General features: G+C 40.0%; 1 protein-coding gene across 1 annotated transcript in view; it reads right to left on the bottom strand.

Moving 5' to 3' along the window:
* SNTG2 (syntrophin gamma 2) overlaps positions 1-22,206 on the bottom strand; it is a gene marked incomplete at both ends in the record, with an annotated part of 283,979 nt that extends 261,773 nt beyond the window's left edge. The window contains one exon of the mRNA XM_082305911.1: positions 22,135-22,206. Within this exon, the coding sequence (XP_082162037.1) occupies positions 22,135-22,206 (72 nt within the window). The remainder of the gene's footprint in view (positions 1-22,134) is intronic.
* Between the last annotated feature and the right edge of the window lie 525 nt (positions 22,207-22,731).

Here is a 22,731-nt window from a genome sequence, read left to right as displayed (position 1 = left end):
TTTAAAAAGTTTCATCAACTATTTACTTGCACAACTGCTTAAGTGCTTATTACTTCAGAATTAATTGTACTTGTACTTTTAGTGAGGAACACACTTCTATAACGGCAATCACATAAGAGGCTGAAGAAAATGAGTATTTTCTCCAAAGCTGTAACAACCTTTTTTGCGCTGTCTCACAGTAGGATAAAATAGACATTGAACTTTCCTACCATTTGTCTTTTCCTTCTTTAACTTCAAGCAACTATCAGTCTGCCCCTGTGAAATCAAACAAAATACCATTTGAACTCATGAGCTAACAGTACATATGAATGTAACAGTGCATATCTCAGTATAGCCCATGCCAGTGTTTCAGTGAAAGATGCAAGAAAAATGCAAAACCAAAATGCATCATTTTATAAGCCTTTCCCATTACAGAAAGTGTACATGTTTCTGGCAGTGAATTGGAAAAAAAACCATCATGCGGCCTGGCCATCACCCTGGGCTTCTTGTGCAGCTGCTTGCTCTCGCTGCCTTTGTCGTACACAGGCTGAAGCCTGGCAAGCCTGGCACTCTGTTGCACAAACTCCGTGCTATTAAGAAAACCATACCTAAGTGATACTGCCTTAAACATGCTGCATACATGTCTGTGGCAGGCCATTTCATGACACACGAGTTGCAGTAAACAAAACAGTTCCTGGCATCCACCCCACTAATTTCTGAATGTAGGTCATTTCACAGCATCACAGTATCACAAAAATTATGTTTTTCATAGCATTAATACGAATTATCACTATACCAGTATTCACAATGTTTTCTCTAAGTAATGTGAATTGATGTGAACTAACAGTTATTTCAGGGTTTCAGACAGCTAAAGACTTTTCTGGACACATCTACATCTTATGTCCGTGTTGCTTCTTACTGTCTATGCTTAACAAGAAGACCAGGAGAACATACGCTGTTCACGTGGCCATGAACAGGACCTCCCTGTGACGGTGGCAATGAACCTCTGTATCATCTCACAGAAGCATCCTCAGACACCTAATGAAACCACAGTCTACAGGACATTTCTTAAACAGCAAGTGAAAAATCTGCAGCCGTACATGGTCAAGGTGAGAGGTGACAGTGAGGAGAGTCCTGATAACGCATGAGGAGTCCTGCAAGGACAGGAGGAAATAGCTGGACAGTGAAGTTTTCAATAAGCACTAGTAACAGAGGAATAGCTGACAGTGAAATAGAAGCAGCTCACTGCGTATCACCTTAAGTCTGATAGAATTTTGTTGAAATTAGGATTACATGAGTGAGACAGAAAGGAATAAAGTGTCATAAATGTGTCTCAAGACATTTAAATAGACAGTACATGTAGGGCTTATATAAATGTTGCTTTAACAGATGTTATCATTTTCATAAAAATTATTCTCTTTTCTTTGTCTTAAACTCCCCCCCCAAGAGTACAGTTCCAAAATGACTATGTGAGTATCAAACCATTCCTATTCCATGACATGAATAATGAAGTTAATCTATGGATATACATTCACTCAATTTAACCAAGTCAAACGCAGCTACGTGTGTTACGAAATGAAAACAGCTCCCAGGAAACACAGCTTAAAAAAAATGCCCTGCTTCTTTCAGATAGCCTACAGCATATGCAATTACCCAGCAACTCACTAGGGATAGAAAACAAACAGAAAAAGGTTAAATCTTGCTTCAGTTGCCTGACTGTATTTTTAAGAAATTATTTTTACTTATCAACCTTTACTTTGTCTCTTTCAGTAGTTGTTACCTAATTGCATTAGTAAAACTTGCAACTATTCTGCAAATAAGTACAAAACATAAGCACTGCAACCATCCCTTAAGATACTTCTAATTTTGTGTTAACTATGTTGTACATATGTTATGGAGTCTCACTCCAAAGACACTGAGTCAGCTTTAATTGTTTATGTAGGGTTTTAGTAACACACTTTGAAGCTAGACAGCAACTCTTTGATCTTTAAAAGCTTAAATGAGAGACTCAAGTGTATATCCTCAAACCTGCAGTTAATCTGAATTAAGACTCAACATGAGGGACTGATTCACTTTTCAAATGAATCAGGCATTTTAAGATGACACTGGCTAACTGATTAGTCCCCAAAATATGTCATTCTTAAAGCGAAATAAATCCTAAGAAACATTTACACTGTAAATTTTTTTGTAACATTCTGATATAAAGACCTCATTCTGTAACACGCTGAAAGGGAAGCAATTTCAATTCTTCCTTAACGTCAACAGACAATATAAAGTATTCAACTGTTCACATGACAGAAGAACTTCACTTCAGCTTTGCTCCTAGATGACAGGTAAAAGAAGGCAGTATTTCAAAATTGTACCAGTGCATTTCACATCAATGTAGAAAATTCCACAATCAAATGAGGAGACCACATCTACTGCCTTATACTGAACAACAGGGAAAAGATAAAAGATAAAAACTCATCTGAGTTGAATCTTAAAAAAGACAGTAGGATCCTACAATGCTATAAAAAAAAGTAAATAGTTTGGAAGAAAGGAGGATAGAGGTCTACATAAACACCCAGCTTGGAACACGTTCTCAGTCTTTAATCATCTTCACTGAAGGAGTATCACAGGACTTCTCTCAGATGCATTTAATATACTTGTACCTACTTAGCCATACTCCTTGCTGTGTAGTCTTTTACATGCAACATGTGGGACAGTAATCTCAAAATCCTCAACTTAGTGTCATCACAGAGCCACCAGTCAACACTTATTTGTGCTACAAATGCCTTACATGCTCAGCACTGGCTGTAGTCTTCAGCTTTTAATCACACCATGACTGCAGAGCCATGCTAATATAAAGTGTACCCTTCAAAAATGAGATACAACCCCTTTATTTGTCACTTATTGAAAAGTCCTGAGGAGTAGCTTCAAGTTTTCCTCTATTGTAGCTAGTTTCCTGTTTTCTTCTCTTTATTTTAACACTAAAGCCTTATGAGCCCGACATGAGGAAGATAGATAGAAAAATACTTCAGTTGAGTATTCAACCAAGTTTCGTTGACCATAGGAGGTTATGAAAAACACTTGCATGCTCAGCATAAAACAGTATTATCAATTACAGGAAACATTATTCATACTTACACATAACTGATTTCAAAATATTAATTAACTTTTAAATGAGGACTGTATAGCTCCTCCACACAGAATAAAATAACTATTTTACTATCCAGTGAGACCTTTTTGGTACCTCTACACTGCTAGCTGACAGTCAGGCACTGCAATCACATGGAATAATTGTGGCCTCAGATTGAAGATTTCCGCACTACATCTGTTACACCGCTAAGGAACGTCTGTCAGTCCAGTGCAAATGTGGATGCTCTCTGAATCACAAGACAATCTTAAAAAACAAGTCTGAAAAGAACATACAAGCATGTACTGTAGTCACTGTTCATCTCAGTGGGAGGGCAGTTAGTAATACAACATTTTCACTGACATTACTACGCTTCAGAATGAATTTCCTGCTAAAAATAGTAAGATTACACATTACAGCACTGTCCTCAGTCGCGATGCTAACTTTGGGCTCCCATGAAAACCAAACACTGCCCTATATTTGCCCTAATCTTTCTCATCTGCATTTGCCATCTCCCAACCTATTTCACGATGAACTTGTGAATTTTCAATTCAAAGTGTTATTGTATACAGAAACAAACTGAAATGATCAAAACAGATAGGCTGTTTTATTTGCAAATTTCAATGAACACCAATTTCCATTATTTAAATGAGAAAAAACCCCATACAGGTTGCTTTCTACTGGGTTTTGGTCAAGCTTCCTCCAGAATATAGGAGATTTGCAATCAGAAATATCACTTCTCTATGGAAACGCAAAGGTGAAATATTCCTCATTTGACTCCTTATCTCCAACTACTGTTGTCACTTTATCAGACCCTTTACTGGACAGCACAGACACATTAGAAAGAAAATTCTAACGGTAGAGTTGACGACTATTTTATAATGTACCATTACAGATTTGAAAGAAAATCAGAATCAATTAATTTCATTTGTTCTTAATGACAGAACAAGAGGCAACACTTCAAGTTGCAGCAGGGTACATTAGCATTCGTACCAGAGGAAAAAATTACAGTCACCAGATCATTAAACAAACTGCCAAGTGAAGTTACAGACTCATTATCACTTGAAACATGACACCTATCAGAGGAGCCAGAAATAATAAGCCCGTCTTGCCAAAATGGTAATGGGTTGTCCATAAATTCCAGAAGAAATACATTCCAAAATTGAAATGGTTTGATTAGATTACAAAAATTACTTGCTATTACAATCTGCATTATTTTGTTTAGTCGGTAATAATGAACACGAGAAGTGCTATAGCGAACAGCCTCCTGAAAGATTACTTGACAGTGTATTTAACAAAGCTTTTCATTACAAACCTTCCCTACTTCTGTTACTGTTAATACATAACTTCGGAGAACATAATGCTATTTGGGGCAGAAAATAACATCCCTTCCGTTGTATTTTTTGCATATATTTTCTATACATGTAAACAAAATCAATACCACTTGCTTGCCATTTACCCTGCTCTATACCTTATCTGAGGAAAAACACTAGCTGGTACAGGACTAAAGGCAGCCTCGGGCAACCACTGAAGCAATGGTGGCCAGCCAGCTGCCACAGCCAGCTCCTGCATGGCGGGCGCTCAGTGTTGGGGAGCGGCAGGAGTAAGGGGTGCTCCCGAGGGGGAGGCAAGCTGGCAGCGAGGGTGGTCCTGGCAACAGACCACCAAGCATCAGGCAAAGGTGCAAGCCAAGGCCAAGCCAGGAAACCCAAACAAGAAGTCGGGAGGAAAGCTGGCGCCAGCCAGTGCCAGCATGGCTCAGGTGGGGACGGAGGGTGCCGGGCCAGGCTCAGATGGATCTCCTGGGCCTTGGGCAGGGACACTGCAGCCCAGTGGTGCCCTCAGGGTTCGGACGCTCAATTCTCACTACCAAAAATGCATGGCTTCTGGTTCTGAAGGCACGAGGGCTCTGTGAAATGCCATACTGTAACTTAGAATTACATTCTGCTCTTTCTCTCAGCCTTACAGTAAGTTCTATTTACAATGGCCTGCTAATTGTGAAAATTAAACTATTTCAGTACAACATGACTAACCTCTGTCAGCATGGCACAGCCATTACAGTACAGAGCCGACTCATGCTTAAAAATGAGCATCTCTGCAGATTTCTGCCACGCTGGGAGGAGGTTTCCTGCATGCTTTAGTGATTTAAGTAAATGACACAGAAGTCTAGAAGAAACAAAGTTAGAACTGTGAAACTATTAAATTTAGTGGCATGCATACGTTAATTTAGAGGGAAATAAATTATCAAGGGCAGTAACTAGTACTACAGCAGTGACAAGCACCACACTACCTATTTCGCAAGCACTGCCTTTGGGCAAGTTTCCATGGTTTAGGAGAGGGAATATGAGGCCTGGTATTTAACCCTAAAACTCATCAATTTTGTTACAGAGATCTCGGGCTGCACATTAAATAGGTTTCACAGACAAAACATCGAAATACACGCATCAAAGCTTCAGCACCAGTCCACCCCCAACCAGAAAAGGGATCGGCAGGTTGGTGAAGAATCGATCTCGGTCCAGCAGATCACCTGCTTCGGTTTCAAGGACAGCCCAGAATAACATTTTGAAAATACCATGAAAAGAAAATATGTCAAAAAAAATTAAAAGATAAAATCTTTTGCATAGAAAACTGCTAGCTGTAAAATAACAACCAAAGTTACAAGGACAGACAATTTAGCAAGGTTCTTTTTTCTTCTTAGATATTAAAGTTAATTAAAATTGGTGAAGTCATAGAGTCATTTGTGACCTATCCTAAATGTAATATAATCTCATCTGAAAAGCATGAAATTACTCTGCCTATATCTATTATCTCAATTCTTGGTAACTATTATAGTCATTCAATAATCCAATCACTATAAATTACATTGCAGAAGTATGTCCATGCAATAGCCAAAATAGAAAAGATTTGTGACATTGTCTGTACAACATTAATGGACCAAAAGAAACTTACTAGGTAAAACAAACTGAAAAAAAAAACAAAACATGATTTGACTTCCCACAATATGTATATCTGAAAGTGTTTGACTTGCTGCAGAATAGGACCCTCTATGAACATACATACAGCTACCATTTTCAAATGCAAGAGTCAAAATGTATATTGAATCTAGAATGTAATGCTAAAATTGTTTTTTAATGTAGTTTGGAAGGTGCTAAGTTTGACATCTTACTATATCGTCTTATAAGAATAACATACTTATTCATGTAAAGCTCCATTTTCTGGTACCCAACACAGAAGGACTTCTACTTTCTTTCGAAAAGAAATAACACAGTGTCCATCTGATATGGTATTTCTGGACTAATGGCCATTTTATTGTGTGGCTTTCCCATGTTTTGACTGGGGATTAGATCTCCTTCTGTCCTAATTCATTTTATTTCCAGCATCTTCGAAGGAGCAAGAGCCTTAACATAACATCAATTTTTTTTTTTTTTTCACTGACAAAAATCAAACATTATTACACTAGTCAGCACATTACCTGAAAAGAAAGTATTGGATACTAATTCTGTAATTCCATCCAGGTTATCCTACTTATATTTCACTTCTTGGAAGCGCCACATAGACTCATCAAATGACAGTGTGATAGAGGGTAGAAGGGACCTTCTGGAGGTCTCCAGTGCAGCCTCCTGCTCGAAGCAGGGTCAGCTATAACAGGTAGAGTTTGACCGATAACCACTGTCCCCAACGTCCAGTCATTCAGTTTGTTTCTCACCCCCATGGTTTTTCACCCACCCAGACCATAATGTACCTATGTCCTTGATACAAGAATATTGTGGAAGACAGCTTCAAAAGCCTTACTCAAGTACAGGTAAACAACATCTGCTGCTCTCCCCTTGTACACAAATCCCATCATTTTATCATAGAAGGCAATCAGGTTGGTCAGGCAAGATCTACCCTTGCTAAGTTCACACTGACTGTTCACAATCATCTTCTCCTTCATGTGCCCATGAAATTTCCTTCACACATTACAAGAGGGCTCACTCCACGATGTTGCGAAGGCCCAAAGTGAGACTGCCAGCCTGTATTTCCCCATATTACCCTTTAGGCCTATTTTTAAGACGGCTGCAACATCTGCCTTTCTCTACTCATCTGGAAGCTCCCCTGATGTCTATCATCTTTCAAAGAAAGAGAGTGGTCTTTCAAAGACATCGACCAGTGCTCTCAGCACCCCCGGATTCAGCCCATCGGGTCCCATGAAGTTCTTGCAAGGAAGCAATGCCTTGACCCTCACCCACTACTGGTAGTTCTCCTCCTTAGACTATCCTGAAAAGCAGAGGCCTGGGACACCTGATAGCTGAAGACTGAAGCAAAGAAAACATCAAGTAGAATCACAGAATCGTTTAGGTTGGAAAAGACCCTTAACATGATCAAGCCCAACCATTAACCTAGCACTGCCAAGTCCACCACTAAACCATGTCCCTAAGCACCACATCTACACATCTTTTAAATGCCTCCAGGGATGGGGACGCAACCACTTCCCTGGGCAGCCTGTTCCAATGCTTGATAACCCTTTCGGTGAAGAAATTTTTCCTAGTGTCCAATCTAAACCTCCCCTGGCGCAACTTGAGGCCATTTCCTCTCGTCCTAACTTGAGGCCTATTCCTCGCATCCCAAAGTACCTCAGCTTTGTGTCCACTTTCACCTGCCCCATTCAGCAACAGTCCCACCTTTCCCTTGTTCAGCCTTTTATTACTAATATAGTGATAGCTCTTCTTGTTGCCCTCAGCATCCCTTGCAAGTCTTAACTCCAGTTGAGCTTTGACTGTTCTGACACCATTCCCACACGACCAGGCAATGTTTCTAAATTCTCCTTTGTAGTCCATCTTTACTGCATTTTTGCACTGAAGCTTAATCATGAGTTCCCTGTTTAACAAAGCTCTTATCCTGCCAAGCCTACTTGACATCCTGAGTACTGCGACAGACATTCTTGCTCATGAAGGAGGTTTCTAGTCTGTTACTCCACTCTGGCTGGAGAGATGGTTGGACCTAATTAGCTACAGATTTCACCATTACAAAAGTAATCTCATGCAGCAAAATAAGTCACAACAAGACAGAATATAATTATCTTTGTTAATTAGTATGAAGATGCACTAGGATCTTACATCGCTTAGATCCAGAAGTTTTCTTGATCAAGAAGATAGATGTCATAGCCAAATCTGTATTTAATATACTCTGAAATATGACTGTAATTGAGGCTTCCTTTATTCTCCTTCATAAAATAATTCTAATAGTAAAAAAACTCTGGAGAACAAGAGAGAGAGTTAAGAACATTTCACAATCCTCAAAATTGTACTCTTTTACAGATTTCCTCCTTTAGAAGAGAAGACAGTGAGCAGTAAAACAAATAATTCAACTTTTGAAAGGTGGGCTTCATCTACTTGTGCTTCTTCATTTTCTTCTTTTTAGAAATAATTATTAGAATTACAATTGCAATGAATGAAAAACACCTTCGCCATGAAACTGCATAGGAACATATTGCTCAGATGACTTTGTGCATCTATTAAGCATGGAGATTCCACCAAATCTAAACTTGAACCTTGGATCTGGGAATCATGAGCTCACATACTAGCTAGATATTTCAGGTATCTTAAAGAGGCAGACTCTCTCAGCTGCAACTGAAACTTAGCTCCAGCCTGGCAAAGTAGAAAAACATAAAATATACACACATACGTACATGGGGGTGTAAAGTGGCATGCTATATGGCATACTATTCCTGAAAGGTTTCTGATTCCTGAATCACAAATTCCCCAGTTTATTTTGCTGCAGAAAAATTAAGCAGCAATTTAAGAAGAATAATTCTCCCACACAATTCATGAAATAAACTGAACAGCAATTAATAATCCTGTTCCTCCCACATATACCAAGCAAATGAGTAGTAGTAGATCTGTGGACTCGGTTGGTGTGTATGGCTCTGAATACTCTATATAGAACGTGCTATACAGAAATCACACAAGTAGCTCCAACTCAAACATTTAAACTGGTTGTCACTGCTATAAAAAAGAATTAATGTTTAAATAAGTATTTAAACTTTGTCATGATCAATTCAGTTGTGAACCTGTTAATAATACCCAGAATATGGTGATTATCCACAGAATAGTGTTCACTTTGCAATCATATAAAGGGATTCTGCTGCCAAAAAGGCTGTAAATCTGGATGCTAAACAACACAGTCAAGCACACAAAACCATTTTAACAGAAAGAAGCAACTACAAAGAAATTGGAACCTTTTTTTTTTTTCCATAAAAGAAATTGGAGGATTAGGAAAAATCACAAGCGGAACATAAGTCAATCATCTATTTCATGCTCCAGGATGTGTAATTATGAGTACTTCATGAGATACATCTACAGTAATCCTGCTTGATTCAGCATATTGACCAGGCCACAGCTGGAGTCCCATAAAAAATTTTTACAGACAGATATGGGCCAACTGAAAAAAGTCGATACCAAAGAAAATGCATGATTCAAAGAGTCAGGGGATTGATGCTGCTTATACTACAGAAGACATATTGACAGTCTTCAGATACACAGAAAGCTGCTGCAAAGAGCAAACATCCTACTGCGAAGACCAAACAAAGTAACAGTAGACTTCAATGGCAGCAAAAAAAAAGCAGCAAAGCCAAAGGAGTGAAGAAATGCAGATTAATCAACTTAATCTGATCCTGATCATCTTGGGTGTCCAAGTGCCAGGGAGCAGCAAGAGTGGGCTTCTCCTGATGAATTAATAGGAAGAATAATTTCCCCTAGCAAAAAAGAGGCTTTTCTGTATGCCTCAAAAATTACCCATGTCTACTGCCTGGAATATTCTTCACTAAACTGCTCTGTCTCACTTCTTAAAAGAACCAAGTAATGATGAGTACTCTGCAGTCCATGAAGAAGAGCAAAACAAGCAGCAGAAGTTCCTTCCTCTACAGAGTTCCTCAATTCGTGTAACTAAAGGAATTGGCAAATTGAGGGAATATTTTCTATCTTACTTCTCATAGCACATGTGGGAATAATACTCCAAATCACACCCTCTCAAGTGTAAGAAAATTGGGAAGAAGTAGTAAAAAGGAGGAAGAGAAAGAGCTGTCAACATTTATTCTTTCAGCCTGATCTACGCGCTATGCATTACACTAAAGCCTAAATATTCTAAGGAAAGTGGGGGGTTTAGCGGGGGAAGGTAAGGAAGAGACAGGTACGCTCCTCACTTGTACACTACTGGGGGGGGGGGGCACGGGAGAGAGGGAGAGAGAGCGCAGATAATAAGAAGGCTGCATCTTTTAATCACATTTGGAATATAAAAACATAGAATCAAATTTATTGAGCCTATATCCAGACAGACTAGTAATGCATTACAAGAGAAGTAGATCTGCAGAGCAAAACTGCTTTTGTCAAGGACGCAACACTCCTACCATGGGCATTTTGGGGACGTTTTATTTTGGACTTCCTATAGCATGGTCCCATGGACTGAACCCTCATTAGTGGCTGCAATTAATCAGGTGCATCTATGAAACACCTTTCAGTATAGTTCCATCTGAAAGACATTCAGCTTGGATGCTTCTGTATCAGCATTTTAGTCCACACTGGAAGTGAACTAGATTTTTGAAGCAAATCTCCCCCAGTCATTCCCACTTCTCACGTTATGGTCTGCATTTTAGCGTGGTCTCAGAGCACACGACCTGGAAGTATGCTCCAGGGGCAAACCTAGAGAGCCCGGCCACTAACAGGGGTTCAGTCCACAGGATCAGGCTAGAGATAAGCTGAAATAAAAACCCAGAGATTCATATAGCGTGAATGTTCAGTCCCTCTGTTTTTATTCCACAAATCTACCCGTATTCAGATGCACTACTTACCAACATAGGATGTACCTTTGGTGCACTCCAAACCACTTTACAACACAGGTTACAGGACAATAAACACAGATGATAATGAGATTCACCTGAAAACCATGTCCCTAATCCAAAGTAAAATATTAATGCAGATGTCCTAGGACGAAATGAAGACTCTCTGGAATGGAATATTTTCCATCACCATTTTATGCTTTGCAAGCCACAGAGTATATAAACATTTGTTTTTTTTAAAAAAAAGTCCTTTACTCAGCTCACTGTGGTAAATTCCCCTGAATAAAAGGCTCAGCAAGTCTCAAACACTTCTGAGCACATCTGGTTAGTATCACTGAGAAACAGGACAGCTACACCGAAGAGAGCAAGTCTAAATGGTAGCATCTATACTAGCAAATAAAGCAGCTGGGGGCCTACAGGTCAGCTGGCACGGCTCGTATCAGTGAATCTAAGCACTCTTGCCCTCCCTGAAGACATGAACCACAATTGTGCTGCCCACAGAAACTGTGCCAAGTCACAGTCTGGATATTGTCTGGAAGACTGCTAATTAGCCGAGGACAAAATTATGCTAAGGAAAATGCTAACAGTTTAACAGCATGATCAAATGCATTTTAGTGCTTGGAGCTACGCCATGGCCGCCTTAGTGTAGTTGGTAGCCAGCAATTCCCACCTACAGAAGGTAAAAGATACAAAAACCTATCTTCAGAAAGGTATGATCTGAATGGAGTATTATTCTGCTTCTACAGCAGTTACTTGACCACATCCAATGAAACTCCCAGACCTCAAGGTATGGCTGTACCTCTAAATCATAGGTTACCCTGTACCACCAGTGGAGAAATTGGAAGACTTATAAGTTTTGAAAAACTAAGACAAGTTGTTACGTTCCAGTTAACTGAAAGAGTCATAAAAAGTATCTGTAGAGCTCATTAGTAAAAGCACCTTAATTTCACGTAAGAACATTAAATTAGTTCCACAAGATATTTGATCTCTAAATATCAAGCAAGCTGATGAGGGACTATTTAGATTGCAATTTACAATTAGCGTATCTAAATTTTTATTCTGTGCAATATTGTTCAAGACGACAATCTTCTGTTATATTTAAGAAAGAAAATACTTTTTAGTATTTGTGGCAGATTATATATAGAGAACACAGCCTACTGCTTGGATTATTCTTTTAAGTCACATCCAATTAAATCTAAGACACAGAATTACCTCTCAGTGAGCAGAAGCCCTCCTAATGAAACATCAACACCACAAATAAAAGCAGAGCTCATAGTCAGACAAGTCAGTTACAGAGAAACACTATCCTTAGCCCTAAATAATGTTCCCTCATCTTTCATTTTGGAGAATGTTTTGATCACTTAATTTAAACAGAAAAGATCCCTTCTCCCTAGGACAAGAGTTTTTCAATTTATATTGACAATACTCTCTTGACTGGCATCTGTTTGCCAAAGTTTCACAGAAATGCTTGGAAAAAAATTATGCTCTACAAAACAATCTACTTTTTACCATTTATAAATTCCATCCAAAAGGAATTTATAGAACTCCATTATGTTCATCTCACACTTCAGTGCCATAAACTGTGGCAATAGTTTGGTGGGTTTGTTTTACTTTTCTTTATCTTACTCCTGCTAAATATGCTGGGCTAAGTCATAACTTTTGTAAGGCAGCATAGTCTGGAGGTAATTTTCAAAATATAAAAATATTTTTATAGTTCTCCCAGAGCCAACAGCCCTAACACTAATTGCTTAAAAAATATACGTGAAGCACTCTTCGCACTTTTTTTGTGGCACTTGGCAATGAATCACATATTGGACTAATAGAGGGGAAATTTTATAAATTTTAAAAGACTAAGTCTTCATTTTATACTATAAATTGATGAAGCAAGATGTTTTTGTGGAACAGAATTAGATTGACCCTGGTCAGATTAAAATGACACTAGAATTACAAGAATTACAGAGTCAACTCAAGCAGGTTTACTACATTTAATTATATTTAACTATGAAAACTACAGCCAATAGACATTAAGTTAACCTTACTGACATTTATGAAAGTCTGTCAAACCGCTGAAAGCTGAAAAGAGGAAACAGAGATAGCAGAGATGAAAGTATGGACTTGCCCTACTACAAACAAATACAAGTCACCCAGAAAAAACAACACAGTGCTCCCTGAGGTCTAGCTAACACCTGTCTGCCTAATCACTCCTTTCATAACCATTCCCTTTAATAACTACCCTGTAATGTTTCTGTTTTTTAAAAAAAAAATATTTCTCCTCTCTTCATTTTTGTTTACTTCTTGTCAACTGGTATGATAAACTGTGAAATGGAGCATCTGCAAAGAGTACATGTTCAGCTAATAAGAAAGCCTGAAAATCTTTTTTTTTTTTTTTAAGGGGTAAAGCAAGGATTATAAAGAAGGAGCAGAAATGAGTGGAGTACAGAAGTAGAGGGGTACATAAGCGCAAAAGCACATAAGCACAATTAGTCACACAGTAAGCTAAAAATGAAGAGGTGACAAAAATCAAATTGAGTCAGATTGTTCATTGTGGTTGGTTTGGGTTTCTTCCTGACTTGGAGTCAGTAAAAGATCACCCATTCTTTCCTCTTTCCTGACATGTGAAAGAAATGTTCTTGAGGGTATTAAGTCCCTCAAGATAATTAGGTATTAAGTATTAATATGGTACCAACTGCTACAAGTTTGCCCTTGGTAAGAATTACAAATCTAATTTTTGTTTTCTTACTCTAAAGGTTCAATTACAGGTAGCAAAAGTCAGGAGAAGGAAGCATTCTTCCAAGCTACAATTTATATTGTCTGACTGCCATAAAAAACAGAAGCTCTTTGGGGTTGGGTATGCAAATCAGATCTAAACAATTTCAGTTCATTAATTCTCACTAGTAGGCTGCTCTGGCAGCATTCTGACAATTCAGACTTCAGACTTGCTTCCTGGACTATCTACTTTTAGGAATACCAACATATTCCTAAGCTAGATATGCTTAAAGCAGACTGCTTTCTTGTTGGATTCAGTATGTTTTCTGAAAAGATCACGTTGCTTTTGAAAGTCCTTTGAGACCAATGCATCCTGCTACATCTCCAACCTTGATTGCTTAAACTGAGTTGTGACAATGCCATGTCTTTGTTAATGTCCCATTTAACAAAAAAAACACAGCTGTTAAAACTTCTGGATGTCTAATTTCAATGAGGAAATTAATTTTTTGAAAATGGAAGGGACGCTGGGTAGATTTAAGCCTCATCTTCTGAAACTTTGTAAGTAAAAAGGGTGATACATATCGAATTTCACTTGATTGGGAGCAAACATATAATTGTAAACAATGAACAAACTGGCCGATAGCCAATTTCTGCCATCCTTCCCTTGGAGATGACACTGTGTAATAAATTAGTAATTCAACCTTAAACTGGTGTCAGTTGGTAATTTTGGCTATGGTAGATTTCAGTAATTTTCTAATGTAAAACGAGTGTGAAGTTTGTCTGAAGTATACCAAGGAAACTGGAGGTTTGTGTGGCATTAGATACAGTGGATTGAAGTGTATCTATTACCTATAGGTTATCTGAAGACTGAGAAGGTCTTCATTTAATGTTTGATAACCTTGGAGGATATATAATTTCTATAGACAGTAAGAATAAAATTTTCTTGCCTTATGAACTGTAAATGGTACTAACCACAACCTATTCTGTGGTTATCACTTGGAAGAAGTATCATGTAACTAGCTCATGCATAATAAAGTTCTTGTCAGAAAATACTTGTCTTTTTTTCCCCTCTATTTTTCACATATTACGAGTACAGACACATACAGGTATGCACACTTGTTCCAGTAGAATCGAAGATTCCTTTAATGATCACAAAATCCTGAATAACAGACTTGGAGATTTTAATACAGTAAAGTGACTCTTCAAAGCACACTAAAAAGTCTAATCCTTTTATGTAATGTCATTTTTCTCTTATTATTTAAAAAAAGACTATTCTGTTTAGCACATCCAGCATATGCACCATATGACACACCAGATGCCTTAGTAATTAATCCATCTTTTAAATGAAAAGTACAATAAATAGTTGCATAAAACAGTGTGTTGATGCAACTGATAACTACACTGACAATTCAAAACTAGAAAAAGAAAAGATTTTATAAAAAGCAATAGCTACATCACAAAACAAGACTGTCAGACTGAACTGGCAACATATGCTTACTTATGCTTCAACTGTATTCTGAAAATGAGCACACAGCACAGATTACCGTGTATTCTTATACTGCCATTCCATCAAGGCTCGTGAAGGGTGGCAGAAGAACATCTAAATGCTACATTTACAAAAATGCTGCGTAAGACAGCAGGATATGTTGAAAAAAATAAAGGAAAAGACACGTCATATAAAATTAGATTGTAATACCTGCTTGAAGAGAGTATTTTATTAGTGTAGAAGAAACTTGCATTTTATTAACACAACACCTATGAGTAATTCCTTAAGCCTTTCTAAAAACATGACTTAATACTGTTAGATGGGATTTGTATGGAAAGATATGTGCCTGTGCATTTCCTCGCAGTATCTACGTCTTAGCTGCAGCTAGTGAAACAAATGAAAAAATCTATCTCTTTGCCTGTTGATTGAACAGCCTTTGCTGGAGAGGAAGATAGCAACACATGCTTGTGACAGTTTCCAAATATGTATGCGTCCTCCTGATATCCAATATGAGACCAATTCTTCTGACACTTTCCTCCAATAAACTTCACAGTTTTACATACACCTAGAGGAAAAAGCTTCTATAGGGGAAACAAAAGAAATATTCATTACTGTCTCCCATATCATTTAGCACTGTTTTGAATGTTTGTCCTTGTTCTTCTGTATTTTTCATGTTACATATTAGCTATTATATAAGCTACATACAATATATCCATATTCATGGTGATGCTAAACATACTACTCCTTAGTTACACGAGCGGCAGAAGCAAGCATGTTTGTGCTCGTAAGTTAAATGAACGAGCATTCTCCTAAGAAGTCCATATCAGTTATTGGATGGGACAGGATAGTGCATGATTTACTGAAGAAAAAAACAAAAACAAAAACAACCCAACAAAATCTAATTGAGATATGGAAGAAAAGTTTAGAAGTGAAAAACATTCTCCACATAATGTTTGGGGAAGTTTCATCATGTATTCAGAAAATGTGAAGTACTGAAAGACAATTTAATCAATTCAAATTTACAAAAAAAAAACCCTCAAAACCTTAACTAAAACCTCCTTCCTTCAGCTTCTCCACTGGTAAAGGAGGAACAATAATGCTCACCTACTTCGCAGTGTACTCTGAAACTTAGTATAGTACTATTTACAGTTTATCCAGTGCACAGACAGATGTTAACAACTATTAGTAGTATGAACCACAATAATAGCACTGTGGAAGCTCTGTCCACCAGCATGCACAGCGCAGCCAACGCACTGGTTTTCCACTGGCTGTGTGAAAATAGCCCACCACAAAAGATAGCTGAGCTACCCTGAGCCCCATTTGAACTCTTTCAATTTGTTGTTAGGCCTCCCACAAAACTGGGCATAAAAGGGGAATTCCCATCAAAATGTACAACCACTAAACTTCCATTTTGTGGCAAGCAAGAATCATCAAGAGCTGACAATAAAGATTTGACACCGAAAGGCTTCGATTCCAGTCTGGATAAGACTTCTTCTGTGGTCCTCAACAAATCAATTAACCCCTCTCTGCCACACATCTCCGTAAGTAAAGTGCAGAAGTCAGTACTGCTTTAGATCACGGAAATGCTATCAGACTCGGCCGCTCAGACTCTGGGAAGTATGTTTATAGGGCGGATAATAACCGCTTATGAAAAAAGCGACTCCAGATACAGTTTGCACAGCAGATCACATTATACAGCATTTGCCTTTTCAGGGGAAAAGTTTCCCCTCAGTTTTTATTCATCTGGTGACTTAGAAGTCTCATATAAACTGTGCAAAGGTAAAAATCCCAAAACACCAGGCATAAAACAGTCATGCAAGTTTGGCATGGTGGAGGGAAGCATTATAAGGCTAATGGTTTTACAGTATCATACAGTATGAGCATGTACTGTGCCTCTTTAAATAAAGTACAAAACAACTGAGGTTTTGCATTGATTTTCCTGCCCAGAACTTCTCTAAATACTACAAATGCATTTTGTCCCTACTACAATCTGAACTTCACAAGGAGATGATAAATGAGATAATATTGATTAGATTGTGCTAAAGGGTTCCAGCTCTTCAAGGTTATATCCTTTAGAGAGTTTGTAAATCTCATTACAGAAATCTGCCTGCTGATATACATAAATAAAGAGTGGCAGAATGGTTCCAGCATGACAGCTCTCGCTGGAGTCACACTGTTCTTCAGACAGAAAGTTCAGACAAGAAGGTAGAGAGGAGTTCAAAATGGTAGAATCAGCCTGCCTTTTTCAAAGAAAACAGACCAAAACAAATTTAGATCATATCTGTATTAAATGAGTGTTACTGACAAAGGGTGTCTGGAGTGGAGCACAATCTTGGGCCTCCGTTGGCTTTAACTGTCAGCTTCACCAGTAATATGAAGGATGAGCAAATCCACTAAATAGTTCCTAGTACTTTACTTTAACATGTAGTTTTTACAGTAAATGAATCTTAACTTCAGATGAAAGTCAGCGTCAGCCTTTCCCTGCTTTTGGTGGGGGAGGAAAAAAAAAGTACATGAAACAGCACACAAAAAAGCAAGTACAATAATCCGCTAAATTCCCCTTGAGTTATGCATTCATTCTTAACTAATGGAGGGAAAGAAGAGGCAATTTTACTAGCCATCTGCTTTTTAAAAACTTTCATTGCTTAGGATTTCTCTCTGAGACATCGGGGAGGGGGGGAAGGGAGTAATATTGAAAACAACCAGGGATCCTTCTGTCCTGGTGGCGCTGTGCAGTCTCCATCCTTGGAGGTTTTAAAGATGCAATGGGAAAAGACCTGAGCAACTCAGTTTGAATTCAACAGGGTCACTGCTTTCAGGGGAAGGTTAGGCTCACAGACCTCCCAAGTTCCCTTTCAACCTGAATGAGTCTGACTTGTGTTTGCTGTCTCTGTTAGTGTGATGCCACTGACAAGCAATATTACGTGTCAGTGTTGTAGGAACATGGTCATGCCCTGTTCCTTCTGCTGAGCTCTGCTACCACTTCTATTCTCGGCAGTCCCTGCACCCCCAAGTGAAAGGGATTCTATTTATATTAATCTCATAAAATGTTTAAAACATCAGAAAAACATTGCTAATAATATGAAACAGATCTGAGGTGTAAAAAGAATACCAACGCTATTCTTTTTCTGAGATTAGATATTCTTTTTCAGAGCAGCAGGTGGGCACAAGTGTTATTTCCATTAAGACGTTAAAGCCATAAGCTTGAATATGTTTTTTATCAGTTTGATAACTGTTTTCATGGAGATATGTACAGGTAGAAGCAGGATTCAGATTTGGTTTGCAACAGTAGGGAAGCCAAGTGAAGAAACACAAAACATTTGAATACTCTGATATTCAGTAAGTGCTTGGTAAATTTCTTTAATAGGATCTTGAAAATGAGAGTGTGGGAGGAAAAGCTTCAATTAATAAGTATATCCTATTCATCTGTATTGTGGCATAGACAGATCTTGTAAATAATATTGAAATCCATGCCACCTTAGTGCTGGTGTAACTTGTAATAAAAAACATAGGAAAGTTGAAGCTTCTTACAGTCACATACAGTACGACTGAATGCAGTCCAAGCCTACCAAAATACTGATGTGGAATATTAAGGGTGGTCATCTATTTTAGGAAAATCGCAAGATTAAACATTGACCCTGGAAAAATAGATAGGGAAAAGGCAAGACACCGACGTTTGTGGTAACATGACACCTAGTGTTCACTTTCAGGAAGCTTCTGTGTCGGTAGGTGCCAAATTTTGGAAAAAACATCAATGCCCCAGGACTTGCTTTCCAAAGAAAAAAGGTAAATATTTATATTAGCATCTCTATCCAAGTATCTAAATTACATAGACATAGTGAAAAAAAGAGGAGGAAAGGAACAGAAAATCTGCATGTGCAGCATTTCCTCCTCCTACTGAGTTCACAATTTGGATAACTCCAGAAAAGAGCACTATCCATAGAAGTTCCATGTCATCTTTTTCCTTTGGGCTTCTGCTGAAAAAAAAAAAGTCTACTGATGACCTTTTTGTGGTTGTGTATTGAAGTTATTAGGAAACTGGGTCCACTACATACAACATGCACAACAGAAGTTTAATAGTCCCTATTCTAAAAAAAAAAAAAAAACAAAACCAAAAAAAAACAAACCTAGTGACAAGGTTTATTTATACATAGCAATCAGCTATACACTTTCACTTCTTCATTTAAAATCCTGGCATATCAACAGTATGAGTGACTGTAAGGCTATCGTTCCCTTTCATGCTTCTAGCAACACAATGAAAACCACAGTATCTGATGCATACTAGATCAATGAGACCATAAAATCCACGTAAAATCATGGCACAGGCACACTGACATAGTGGGTAACAACTCCTAAGGGATTTGACCTCTTGAGTCTTTCTAAGGGCAAAGGGGGGGAAGAATTGTATGAGAAATCATAACAAAAACTTCACCACAGATAAAGGAAACATATGCTGCCTTCTGAAATCAGCTCAGTAAGAATATGTGTCTGATTCTGAATAAAACAAGTATCACAAATTACACTAAGAAGAGACTGGCAGAAAATTAGACACAAGGTCTGACTGAAACTTCAGTTCTATAGAACAGAACAACTGCACTTCAAGAGATTTATAGCTATATTGCAAGAAACATTTTTAAAAGAGCTTGTTAGTGTTAAAAATACAAGCGCACAAAATACATTAGTATTGTATTTCAAGTCTAGCATGCTGTCTTTAATTTAAAAGTATTCTGAGTTACCTTCCAGGGAGTAGTACTTGTCATCCTTCTTAAGAGAAAAAATAAAAAAAAAAAATGTACCTTTAAGTATTAAGACTACCTAGCTACCACAATCCCAAACAATGAATTTGACTCAGCATGCAATATTTAGTAGTTAAATTGTAACTAGTGTTATTATATCTTATTTCTGAGAAAAATGTGCACAGACACAGTCAATACACTGATATTAAAATATACATTTTTCTTTTAGCAAGGTAAAAAGACCTAGATTCCAATACTGTTAAATAACTCAAGAAGATGCAAGTCAAGCACTTATCGGACTGTTAATTATAAAATAAGTCCTTATTTTTTAAGACGTTTTGAACATACTTCTCTGCAGAGGTTGAGTACACGGCATCTCTGGGGAGCCAGGCAGTTATGAACTCACCTAAATAAGTATCTGCCATAAGATGTCCCTGTTGAACTTAGAGTCTATACGGCTTTTTTTTTTTTTTTTAAAAAGTACATATACATGCCTTCTTTCAATCATACATCTCTATTTTAAATACTCTGGAAAGTGAGGCTAAGTTGTTCTGTGTTTACTGGAAACAGACAGCTTGCCAAAGCTTTAGATTCATGGCACTATTTCCCATTTAGGGTCCAGGTAAACTATATAGCCACAAACCTTTCGTTCCTACCACTCTTGTCCACAAGGTCAGTTCACCATTCATTCAGCACCTAGTTCGGCCCCAGGCAGAAGTCCCATGAGTAACAGCAGGAACAGCATGTCCTGTTGGCCTTAAATGTATACATTTAACACAACTACAAGGATACCAGTCATAAATTTCACCTAATGACAGTGATTATCCCTCACCTTTAACGCTGAAATATTCTGAACTGCCATACAACCTACTCAGCTGTTAACATTTTAGGTAATTGCTGCACAGATTATTTTCGCAGTTCAGAACAGATCTTACAAATTAAGAGCTGTGGAACAGCTTTAAAACACAGAGGATTCTACAGTAGGTTTAATTCGATTACTTCCTTTTGAATTATAGAAATTCTAAAAACCCAAAGGTTAAATGTTTGCATCTCTTCACACACAGTTGAGAGATGCAAATATACAGTGCATACAGTGCAAAAGCCAGCTAGGACAAGACAACAGTTTGTTTCCCCAGATTTCCGTGTAGTTGTCGTACATGCTTATGATGTCAGGTATACTCTACCCTTTGCTCCTACACTTGCATCTTCCAAATATTTACTCTCAGTCTTACGATTACAGAGGCTCAAAGCAGTTACGAATTCACTGTGAGGAGGAACACGTCTTTAAGTCATCCTTCGTGCAGCTGAAAAGAGACACCTTCTAAACACCACTCTGGATAGAATATGAGGAAGGTAACACAGATTTCCTTTAAAAATTGCAAGGCAGTGGTCACAGAAACAGCTCGGACGACAGGGGAAAAAAATTAAAGGTCTCTTTATTTTAGCACAGCTAGACTATTTTATATAAATGCAATGAATAACTATTTAGACGGTGACTGAAAAACACTGCAATTACACTTCAATGAAACAACCTGACATGCCAAAAAGAGCGGCACGTTAAGCCAGAGTCTGTAATGACTTTAAAAGGCACGCAGGGCATACCTACTACATTTTATATAAATCAGGGACAGCGGAGAACCGCCGTCAGAGGGCATCATTCATAAATTATTTTCCAAATACGCTGCGGTGAAGTAGCAAGTTATTTTCCAACTCCCTCACGGGCTTCTCTTAAAAGTGCGTAAGGTGCTAAATACGTCGAAGTAGCTAATTTTTTTTGTCACCACAGGCGTGCAGCTGGGTTACAAACCGAGCGATTCAACGCTGTTCCCGAGAAACTCGACCCTCACGCTGCAACCTGTCACGGCGGGTTGAAAATCGCGATCACAGCAGGTACAACCCCCACAGCGCGGGGGACAAATCCCACCCGCCCGCGGTCGCACCGCGGTGCCCGCCCGGCTCCTCACCCCCGCGGCCGGTGTCGGGCTGAGGGGGGGAAGCCGCGAAGGCGGGCGCCCCGCCTGAGGGAGCCGCGCTGAGCCTCGGCAGCTGCCGCCTCGTCCCTCAGAGAGCCCCTCGGCGCCGTGCGGGCTGGCAGGCCGGGCCGCCGCGGCGGGGCGTCCCGCCGCTCTCCCCCCGTCACCCCGCCGCGGCGGCCCGGCCTGCGCCGCCCCGCTTCCCGCTCCCCTCACGCAGGCGCCCTCCCGCCCTCCGGGCAGCGCCGCCGGCGGGACCCTCCCCACCGCCCGCCCCGCCGCGGGAGTTGGTAGCGGGACGTGCCGAGGGGAAAGCGGGTACTTGCCCAGGTGGGGACGAGGAGACTGCCGGGGCGCTCGAGCGGTGCTGGAGGAGGCTGCTTCCCCGCCACGCTCATCTCCTCCCATGCAGCTGGCGGAGTCCTCTCAGACGGGCGGCTCGGCGGGACGCGGCGCCTCAGGCACCGACTCCCAAACGCCCGCCCCTACCGCCAGCGCCGGCGTCCCGGCTCCGTGGGGCAGGCTCGCACCGCACCGCACCGCTCCGCGCTCTGCCCCGCTGCCCGGGCGGGGTGGCGGCACCGGCTGGGCGGGCGGGGGGTGGGACGTGGGGGGGCTCGCCGGAGGCTCGGAGCCGGGAGGGGAGAGGAAGGCGGCGGAGTCGCGCTGGCTATTTAACTTCGCTCTTCTCCGGGGGGAAGGCGCCGCCGCTCTCGCTCCCCTCCCCTCTGCGGCCGCATCCCGACAGCCGGGCTCTGGGTGCTGCTACGAGCGCTACCGCGCTCCTCCCCGGCACGGCACGGCACGGCACGGCACGGCACGGCACGGCTGGGCTCGGCCCGCCCGCGCCGCCCCGCGGGGCTCCCCACCGGCGCCGCTCCCCCGCGGGGCGGCGGCCCGAGGCAAGGGCGGGTTTGAGCGCC

This window comes from Platalea leucorodia, assembly GCF_965183815.1.
Source record: "Platalea leucorodia genome assembly, chromosome: 3".
In the NCBI taxonomy this organism is placed as follows: domain Eukaryota; kingdom Metazoa; phylum Chordata; class Aves; order Pelecaniformes; family Threskiornithidae; genus Platalea; species Platalea leucorodia.
Note: the sequence above shows the minus strand (reverse complement) of the source record. Positions and strands in the feature narration are given on the sequence as shown.